Below are 10,830 nucleotides of genomic sequence, written 5' to 3'. Positions count from 1 at the left end.
CCCTTTTTTTTTTTTTTTTTTTTTTTTTTTCATGTCAGAGGAGTAAGGTGAGGGACGGGGTCACCGCTTCATAAATACTCGGAGACTCTGGATAGACCTTGGAGGAGTAAACGGGCCTACTGCCAGACAAAGTTCTCACACAGGACAGGAGTACCGATTTTTCCTGCAGACTTTGTACCCAAACAGACTCCTGTCTTACTACCGTGAAACTTGTGGCTCCTCTATTTTTTATGGAAAGTTTATGAATCCGTATTTGTAGACTTTTAGAGAATTTTTTTTCTTGTTTTTTTCCCCCCTTCAGAGATTGCAATGTAGTTCATCCTCTCATCTCTAAGAGAGCAATTTGCCAGGATGACAGCGCTTTGTACTCCTCTGAGCCGCGCACTTTTCGCACTTGCTTGGAGCAGTCTGAGTTTTCTTTCCTGCGCTCAATGCGCTCTCACTGACAACCATGTGCACTCCAGCTTTATTTACAGGAGGTTGCGCAATCACGAGCGCAGGGAGATCCAGAGAGAGATCCTTTCCATCCTGGGTTTGCCTCACCGTCCGAGGCCCTTCTCTCCCGGGAAACAGGCGTCCTCCGCACCGCTCTTCATGCTCGACCTATACAACGCCATGGCCGTGGAGGAGGAGGAAGGGGTGGCGGTGTTAAACCGGAGCGTAGGGAAGAGCTTCAGTGCCAAAGCTCAAGGGCACTCCAAGAAAAGTTACTACAACCCGCAGCACGTCGGCTACTCCCGTGTGCCGCAGCCCTACAGAGCGGCCCCTCTGCTGGGGCACAGTCCTTCACTAACCACGGCGCACGACACCAATTTCCTCAATGATGCTGATATGGTTATGAGCTTTGTCAATTTAGGTGAGTGTCTGACTGGCCCGTGCAGTAATGGATCAATTTAAAAGGTTAACAACGACTAACAAAAATTAGGAAACTTTCAACCATGCTCAAATAACAGACGCTTAAAGTTCGTTTTTAGTTTCAATTTGAATTGTTTTTCATTTTTAATACGCTCTTGAAGAATCTAAATTATTTCTGATTTAAACGCCAAGAAAATCCTCCTGTCCACATGTATTAATTTGTACGAAAAATTGTGGTATGTATATATATTTTTTGTTAGAAATTCCGCTGTGTGTCTGCCAATACATGCTGTTGTATGAACGGCTTAATTGAAAACAGGTCACATAAATCACTAATAAAATAGAATCTTCTCTTTTCATTCACTCATTCATTTTAATGTAAAATTCAAACACCATTTATATTTAGGTTATTTTTTTCATTATTATTATTTAACATTATACATTCTAACATTTTGTGCACCTTTCAATGAAAACAGCATTTGATTTGGATAATGATTGTATTTGTTCGGTAGCTGCAACTCTGAACCCAGTGGTTCAGGGCAGCTTATCAGATGACTGTCTGACCTTGAGAAAATTGATCTCAATTATTTCCTGTTGTTAAAAGAGAGAGAGATAGGAGGGTGATATTGATGGATGCCTGCTTGTGAGGTTCTTTCATTGTTACAGAGTTCTACAACCATTTGGGAAATTTGTTTGTCTGTCACCCTGCAAGGATAATTCAAGCACATGGTGAATTACTCTGAAGGTCAGAGTGTAAAGAAACTATTTTTAAAAGTCCCTGGAAACATAAACTTCTTACGGTGTTAACATAGTACTGGCATCTCAAGGTAGAAAATTATATTTTACATAAAACAGAGCAAAAATGTTAAAAAAAAAAAGTGAACGTGTGTAGCATTGCCTGAAACAATAATTCCTCACCTTGGTCTGAGGCCATCTGTTTCCACTTACCACTCTACCCGGGCATGTACGCTGTCAGCCTCGAAAGTTCTGCTCTCATTCTGGGGGATTTTCAGTAAAGTTCTCAAAGAGGCTCTTGTCTTTATTACAGTATGCTAAAGACAGCGGCGGACCTCAACTGTTTAAAAAAAAACAAAAACGTTTAGGCTCCCTTTTCATGCAATTAATACTGTAATGTATGCAATTGTCAATGATTGTATTAACAAAAAAACGTGCACAGTGATCTACTTACTTTCATTTAATATTGAAAAACAACTCATGCCAAAATTATTTAAAATATTGGTTGTTATGACCACATATAATATTTATGTAACGTTTATCTATTTTTATTTAATTAAATAAACTTAAGTAAAAATTACGAATTAAACACCCATTGAATTTTATAATAGCTTACTGTGCTTATTGTGCAGAATGTATTTTCTTGCCATTCTTTGCATATTAGTGTAACACAGTATGTCTATATTAGTGTAACACAGTATGTCTGAAATTATCAGGTTAGCAGATAACCTGATAATTTCAGGTTATCTGCTACAATAACTAGCCTGCAGTCAGCAGCTGAACAGATATGCTGCTTTAAGCTTAACAACTTTAGTTTGCAAACATTTCCTAAGGTGATCGGTGGCACGCTGTGATTTCCAATCAATGACTAACCCAGTTTTTATTGACAGGAAAAATCTCCACTGAGCCAAATTTGTCTTTCTTGTAAGTGAGGGAAAGTGCAGTGGCATTCTGCAGCTAGCTGAATAGCAGCGCACAGCAACAGTTAGAAGGACAATACTGCATTGCATTATAGGCAGTATAGCCCAATCAAATTCTAGCTTATCCACTACTTTCCAGAGCATATTAAAGGATTTTAAACCGTAGGATGGTATTAAGGAGAAATGTATCAATTGTAGCATTTTAAATAATTGAAATACATTGAGACTATTAACTAGCACATGACTAACTATATTAATTAATTTATTATTATTGAATAACGTTCTCAAAGAGGATTGAAGATTTGATCCAACTGTCTGTTCTGGTGATTTTAATTAATCAGCAGTTTGCATGCAGCTTAGTCTTAGCATGGAGAGAACTTATTGAAGCTTTAGCCATTCAAAGTTGAAAGCACTTTCCTCTCAGTGGTACTTCTGCTTCAGATTACAGCCTGTGGCTAATTTAATAGAAGTCACTCAGTGGTTTAAAGTCAAGCCTGACCTTTGACTTGGTTGTGCTAAGTAACCGCAGGTGCTCTCTCTTGATAAAATATCAGGAAAACACCCCACATGATATCACCACCAATCGCAGGACGTCCGCTGACCCCAACTGCATTCCTCCTTGCTGCGCTAATTATGGATGTGAGACAGTTGAGGTCACTCTCTCTAGCTACTTGTTATCTTTCGATAATGCTGTTGCTCAGGTTTTATTGTGTTAGTAAAAATAATTCAAAAATTCTTCTCAACAAGGGCTATTTCATTTTATTTCCGAATCACAAACAACTCCTTGGGGAATTTTTAGTAGAGGTGAGTTGCAGGTCAGAAATGAGGTCAGAGCAGACACTCACATGGGCTCTGAAGAGTCCTGTCTGTTCTTTTCTTTCTGCTTGGCAGCAGCGGAAAGTGTCTTTAATTGAAATCAGCCTGTTTTTCTTAACTGACAGCCCATTCATCATGGCTGGAGAATGCAGTAAGGCACACAGTAGAGGGCCTGTCTGGGAACTGCTACCTGTATTCAGTTGACTGATTTAATGAACTGGAAAGTGCTTTTGTTGATACTCAAAATGTTTGGGTTGGATCTTGAATGTAAAAGAAGATGTGATAAATATTCTTTTTTTTTTTTCCCTCCTCTGCAATTCATGCTGGCTTTCTCTGTCATGCAACACAAGAAGCAGTTCAGGAGGTGAACTCATATTTTCTGTTGAGATTTACTTGGCAGTAATACAGAAGTTCATCGTAAATTTTTATTTTTTTTTTCCTTTTCCCAGTGGAGAAAGATAAAGATTTTTCTCACCAAAGAAGACACTACAAGGAGTTCCGTTTTGACCTGACTCAGATCCCAGATGGAGAGGCGGTGACCGCAGCAGAATTTAGGATCTATAAGGACCGCAGTCACGCTCGCTACAACAATATCACCCTGAAGGTTTCCATATATCAAGTTATCAAAGAATATCATAACAAGTAAGTTTAAATCGGCTAAAACACTCACATTAATGCCACTATCAAATAGAAACTCAAAAAACGTTTTGTTTTCTGCCGCTTCATTGATTTACTGTGAATTATTTCAGATGCAGTTTTTATCTATGAGTACACCTTACAGCCATAAGTACCGTAACCTGTTTTAAATTATCATATATATTATAAAATTTAAATCCAAAAGCTATTTCTGTCATGTAATTGTAATTGTATTCCATGAACTTCAACTGTAGGAGAGGAATAATCCTATGACAATGGCAACATGCCTTTTTGACAAAAGTATATGTTTTGTTGGGGCCATAAACATCTTATGCATTTTTTGTGTTACACTATAAAACGAGATATCATGAGACTTCCATAATATTGGCACCTAATGGCTCTTTATTGTTTTGTTTTCTTATTATGTTCAACACTTCCAAAGAAAAGAAATGGCACCTTATGCCTACAATTGTTTTCTGTCGTGTGTGTGCGTGTGTGCGTGTGTGTGTGTGCGTGTGTGTGTGTGTGTGTGTGCGTGTGTGTGTGTGTGTGTGTGTGTGTGTGTGTGTGTGTGTGTGTGTGTGTGTGTGTGTGAGCCTAAGTTATTTTGACAGTAAAAAAAAAAAATTCAACTTCAGAAGTTTAAATAAACAGTTTTAGTATTTAATATTGGGTTGAATGCTTTGGGTGTCCATCCACGAGTTTCCGTCATTAATCAAATTATGTCCCATTGCGAGAAATGTTGTAGCTGTCACGTTGTTTAGACACACCTTTTCAAATCTGACTACAACATTTCTGAGACTGAGATCAGGCTTTTTGATGGCCACACCAAACACTGACTTTGGTGTCCTTGAGCTACTTAGTAATTTATTTTGTGACATGAAAATTGTCCCTATACAAAAGAAATGGCTTCTTCGTCACTGATTGGCTTTTCAGTCCAGTGCTGAACAGGACTTGTAACACCATGGATAATGACACTTTCTTACCACTTTAACAGCATCTTCACAAGGCCTTTGGATTTTGTTTTGCGTAGATAGATTGCAGACTGGAGACGGTGGTAGGAGTTCACCTTATGACCATTGGGTTGCTAGTCTGGACCCCCATTCTTCCTAACTCTAACATTGTGTCCAGGCTAGATACTTGCATTGCCATTGACGGTGGGCAAACTGTCCCAGGGCAGCTGTGGCTGCAGTGTCGCTTACCACCATCAGCGTGAGAATCTATAATGGGTAAATGACTGAATGTAGACTAAAGCGCTTTGAAGTCCTCTGGATTACATGAAGTGCTATACATGTACAGGCTACTTAATATTCATCATGTCTCTGAGTGGTTTTTCAGACCCTAAGTAAATAGGATTTGTTACATTCTACCATTTTATCGTCTTGATTCAGCATCTTCACAAGGAATACTTGGGGTAGATATGCACTTTGCTTGCATAAACAAGGTCATATCTGGGATATAAATAAATTTCTTCTGCAATGTTATTATTAACATGGTGTTTATAGTTAGAAATAATTGCTTATTTGATGAGTGTGAAACCTTCTACTATCTGGAAATTGTGCCTGAGGAGGATCCAGACCTGTGCAGATCTACTCTTCTCTCCCTTTATCTTGTCTGATGTCTATTTATTGGCATTTAGCAAGTAGAAATATTAAGCGATTGAAACGTGTTTTGTGTTTGTTTATTTGTGTGTGTGTGTGTGTGTGTGTGTGTGTAGTTTAATATTTAATTTCAGCTGTATCTCTTTTTTTGGGTTGCAAAGACATGATTGCACAGGACTGAAAATACCCAATGTCAGTTATGATACAAAAAAAGATAAATGGTGATTTTTATTTGTTGTTAAAAGCATCCAAAAATATCTGAAATAAAATGGAAATTAATTTCAAAATTCTTATTTCTTTGATTAGACTAAAGGGTTTAAGGTATCACTTAACCATTTCTGGTACAGGATACATTTATTTAAAAAGTATCAGTATTATTTCACATTTAAAAGAGGCTGATCACTCTTCAGCTGTTGTCCTTTCCACCAACAATAAATATCCTTTTATCAGAAACTCTGGTCTCCCTCACAGGCACTGTCTGCTTTTATATATATAGTTCGTGGATAAAGTGAACCCCATTAGCAAGTCGAGCACTTATGTATAGATTGGAAAGTTTTTCACTTGTCACTCATCTTGTGTTGCCTACCGAGCTGGCTGTGTCCCAAATCAAAGCATTAGGGACCACACTTAAGGGTCAGGGGGGTTTCTCATGGGTGAGCCCATGGTCAGTGTTTTGCCCACCACCTGCCTGTCTTAAGAATATTCCGGAAGTTTAAAGTATGAGATTGCTGAATACACAGGGGTGTGCTTAACAGTGGCCCCGCATTTGCTTTCCAAAAATGTGTGTGAGTGATTGAAGGGGAGATATGGCCCTCCAGGGAGTTGAAAAGGTCTGAGTCAATGGACTCTGCCATCTTAAAGGTGAAGGGGGTTCAGTTCATGTTTTTACACATGTTTTCAACAAGCAATTTTGATTAGTGTTCACAAGCAGGAGTGAGACTTTACTTGGTGCTTACAACTCAACAATTTGTATAACTTCATTTCTCTTCATTAGCTTATGAAGCTAATGTTTGTTTAATCAAATATCTTTCATTCAAGTAAGTAAAAGTTTCAGTCACCACTAGAATGATAACCTCCAATGGCATTGAGCAAACTCGCTTCTAAGCTGAACAATTGTGAAGCTAAATTTTTTTTAAACTTGTTTCCAGACTGCATTAGTTCATACGCTTAAATTCTAATAATGCAAGAATTGATGTTGATGTGCAAAGAGAGGTTTACTTTTTGCAGCATTAGTGAGGTATTTAAATTAATGTGAAAACAAGAACAGAAATATAGCAAACTACCACAAAATACATTTCTATTTTCGACGATATGTCGATTCATATTTGCAGCTTATCTGCGTGAGATTTTTGTTTTGTTTTCTGCTCTTTCACACACGTGGTTTGAAATTACCTTTGCTCCCAAAATAAATAATTAATAACCACTCATGGTGGGAAGGCTAGAATCAGTATTTTATATACAATCACTTAGCATAGAGTTAATATTGGTTTTTAAAAATGGGAATCAACTATCGTAATACCAATCTTTGGTCCAAAGATATACGAAAACTAAAGAGGATGACAAGTGTCCTCAAGATGCTGTATAGTGCATCTCCAATATTGTTTGTTATTTAAAGATTGTGGAGACAACAAAGCTTACACACTCACTGACATCACTGTCATCTTGCTGAAACACCCAAGCCACTATCCTCATAAAAATGTGGAGAAAATACATAAAGGAGCCTACATTTAAGGTGACAATACCTTTAAGTGTCGTCACGTTATATTTGTTTCCACCAACACAATTTTTCCTATTTGATCAGTGCTTCTAACCATTCAATAAGGAATAAGAAAACATGTTTCCTCATAAATATGGTCATTCGATCAGTAAGTGTTCACAATGTTCCGAGACAAAGTAAACTTGATTTTTTTTTTGCCCCTTAAAGAGGAAGTTCAACACTTAGTGCCTCAAAAGAATTAATCTAGAGTTTTATTTCACCTTTGAAAAACATATGACTAGTTCCAAAACAATTGAGACCACATGGAAAACCTCTAATGTCTCCAACCAGCTCCGTGAAACCACAAAAAACTAACAGCTGCTGCCTTATCCGATCTGCCACTTGAAAGGAATCGAACAAAAACTGTAGAAGTTTTGTTTAATTATAATTTTTCAAAGAGAAGGGCTGATTGTTGCCTTCTGTTAAGCTCATGGTAAAATACACAAAAGCTAAATTCATGATTCATTGCCCTGAAAATGTTTTGTTCATCAAATGCCTTAAGTACTGGCAAAGATCTTACCTTATAAGTGCAATTTGTCCCAGCATGCAACTTTTCAACAATAGCTGCATGTGTTTCAGTGTAGTTGGTTCTCAATGGCAGGCCTTTGAAAAGACATGCTTAGAAAGCACAATTTTTAAGCACTTTTTAAAAAAAAAATATAAATAAAAAAAATATGCTTCTTTTGCTCTTTTGTACTTCCAGAGATGCGGAGACATTTTTGCTCGACTCCAAAAAGGTGCAGGCGTCTAACGGGGGCTGGCTTGTGTTTGATATAACAGCCACCAGTAACCATTGGGTGATAAATCCACAGCAAAATTTTGGTCTTCAGCTCTGTGTGGAAATGATGGATGGTAAGCAAAGCTAATTTTGCTTTACACAACATTTTTTGGGATCATTCTATAAAAAAAATATGTCTTTACATAATCTACAGATTTGTTTTGGGCTGCAGAGAAAGCTTGAGTTTCGTCTTTTGATTCATTCTACATGTCAACATTTTATATTAATCAAAAATATAACCAAAGAAAGTATTGTTAGACCTCTGAGAAATAGACATAAATCTAAAATCACCACAGACTCATTAAATGTTTTTGGCATTGTTATTATAGGTTTACAATAAAAGAAATAATAAAGTGTCCCATTTATTTTAAAAGTTTGTTTTATTTTTGTTTTGTTTTTTTGGTAAAGGAAGGAGCATCAACATAAAATCTGCTGGAATCATCGGGAGGAACGGGCCTCAGTCCAAACAGCCATTTGTCGTTGCTTTCTTTAAGGCCAGTGGAGTTCTGCTCCGCTCTGTGAGAGCTGCTGGCGGAAGGAAAAAGAACCACAATCGCAATAAATCAACTAATCAACAAGAATCATCAAGGATGTCAAAACCTGGAGGTGTGCAGTGGGCATGCATTTATGATGATAAAACATTTTTAATGATTTCTTTATCACATGAAATAATTGATAATGATGATAAAAAATGTGTGAAAAGCTGTAAAATAAATATACCTGTTTTTGAAAAGCCATTGTTTCACCCCAAAATGTTATCCTGGAAAGCAAACGGCCACTAATTTCAGCACATTTGTTTAGTTGGAGAGAAAAATGCCAGTGTGAGAAAATTCAGCAGAATTCCCAATGCTACCATTGGCATTGTTGTCAAAGTATTTATTCAATGTATGCTTTAATTTGATCAGAGCATCTTAGAACTTTTAAGAAGAAATCTGTTACTAGTTTCTCAGTCCGGACTCTGGATAGCTTTAGCTGCAGCATGCATGGCATGCGTTATATGGAACTGGCTCTTAAAATTCAATGTTTTACTGCATCAGGAAAGGGTACATTGCTTTTTCAGTGATCCTGTGTCAGTGATCCTGTTTGAGTGCCCCCAAGTGTTCAAGTAATTATTACATGAATTAATAAAAAAAAAAGTAAGTCAAGTTGCCTTTAACTAGAACCGCTTGGAGTTTCGCCATGCCGAGTTGAGTAAATCTTAGGGTGTCTGCACATGGTTTCATGACCTAATCGTGTTAGTAATGTAACGTTTTGGGGTGGCCATCGTAAAGTTTTGATCTCAGATAAATAGAAAATTTACTGGCAGAGCTGAAGGTTCTTGCTGAGCATAGTGGCCTAAAAAAGTAACCCAGTTTCTGGCTTTTCTGGAGGAATGAGCCAAATTTCTGGGAAACTCGTAGGAAGTTCATATAATTTAAAAGGTAATTCTTCCAAATAATAATGAAATGCATGTAAACTTCTGAATTTGAAGGAAGTACAAAACATTGTTCTGGCATTTTGCAAATGGATCTAATTCTGTTTATTGTAGCTTACCCAACACAAAGAACATTTTACTGATTTAATTGACAGACTGTTGAGACAAAGGTTTTATGTCTCCTTAAAAAGTGATGGTACATTTCTGGTTTTAACTACATGTGCAGTATATCTGTGAGGCTCAGGTCACATCATTTCAACAAGACAGGAGATGAAGTGATGTATGTTACAAGACAATGCATATAGAGAGGCGATGCTGAAGCTGTGTTTGCATGATACAGAGTTTATACCAATGTGACTGACATGCAAAACAGTTATAGTGATTAATGCATAATGGCTTATTTCATTAATTGTACTTCTTTTGTCTTAATCTTTTTTTCCCCTTAGACTATAACACAAGTGAACAAAAGCAGGCCTGCAAAAAGCATGAGCTCTATGTCAGCTTTCGAGATTTGGGGTGGCAGGTAAGACACAAAGCTTTCAAATCTCTTGTAAAACAATATTGACACAGTTTCCACATGGTGGTCACATTAAATCATAAGTATATGGAAAAGCGTATCCAGGCTATAAACTAGAGAAGCTAACTGTTGTATTTTTTTTGCCAAGGATTGGATCATTGCACCGGAGGGCTATGCTGCTTTTTATTGTGACGGCGAATGCTCTTTTCCACTTAATGCTCAAATGAATGCAACAAATCATGCTATTGTGCAAACCCTGGTAAGTGCTGTTTAAAATGCATTGTACATGTGCTTAGCCGTACAATATCCTTGCCATTAAAAATTCATACTTCTTATTTATAGGTACATTTAATGTTTCCTGACAACGTGCCAAAGCCCTGCTGTGCCCCAACCAAGCTCAACGCAATATCAGTGCTGTACTTTGATGACAGCTCTAATGTTATTCTGAAAAAATACAGAAATATGGTTGTCAGATCATGTGGGTGCCATTAGTTTTGACGCAGTTTAATTTTTGGAGCCTGAAATGGAAATTGCTGGGAAGCACATCTGCTGCAGGTGTGATTGGATGTACAGTATTATGTATATAAAGTTTTCTTGGTTAATTTATTTCCCTTTAAACGAATAGCACTGAATACTGTAATATTTAAGTGTCTAGTACAAAATGATGATTTGACTTTGTGTGCATAATCTTTTCCCTTGTGTGTCCTATGGCATATATATATATATATATATATATATATATATATATATATATATATATATATATATATATATATATATATATATATATATATATATATAT

General features: G+C 37.0%; 1 protein-coding gene across 2 annotated transcripts in view; it reads left to right on the top strand.

Moving 5' to 3' along the window:
• bmp5 (bone morphogenetic protein 5) overlaps nucleotides 1-10,759 on the top strand; it is a 15,305-nt gene extending 4,546 nt beyond the window's left edge. Inside the window, exons 2-8 of one of the 2 annotated variants that reach the window (XM_015060434.1) lie at nucleotides 465-856; nucleotides 3,776-3,968; nucleotides 8,023-8,171; nucleotides 8,506-8,703; nucleotides 9,958-10,034; nucleotides 10,177-10,287; nucleotides 10,371-10,759. In XM_015060434.1, coding sequence (XP_014915920.1) covers nucleotides 595-856; nucleotides 3,776-3,968; nucleotides 8,023-8,171; nucleotides 8,506-8,703; nucleotides 9,958-10,034; nucleotides 10,177-10,287; nucleotides 10,371-10,520 — 1,140 coding nt within the window. In that variant the 5' untranslated portion in view covers nucleotides 465-594 and the 3' untranslated portion in view covers nucleotides 10,521-10,759. Of the gene's footprint in view, nucleotides 1-32; nucleotides 857-3,775; nucleotides 3,969-8,022; nucleotides 8,172-8,505; nucleotides 8,704-9,957; nucleotides 10,035-10,176; nucleotides 10,288-10,370 lie in introns of those variants that run through there. The other variant, XM_015060426.1, reaches the window with a different exon arrangement.
• The last annotated feature ends 71 nt before the right edge of the window (nucleotides 10,760-10,830 follow it).

The sequence above is a fragment of the Poecilia latipinna genome, unplaced genomic scaffold, assembly GCF_001443285.1.
Source record: "Poecilia latipinna isolate Pla-1442-1.1 unplaced genomic scaffold, P_latipinna-1.0 Scaffold67, whole genome shotgun sequence".
In the NCBI taxonomy this organism is placed as follows: domain Eukaryota; kingdom Metazoa; phylum Chordata; class Actinopteri; order Cyprinodontiformes; family Poeciliidae; genus Poecilia; species Poecilia latipinna.
Note: the sequence above shows the minus strand (reverse complement) of the source record. Positions and strands in the feature narration are given on the sequence as shown.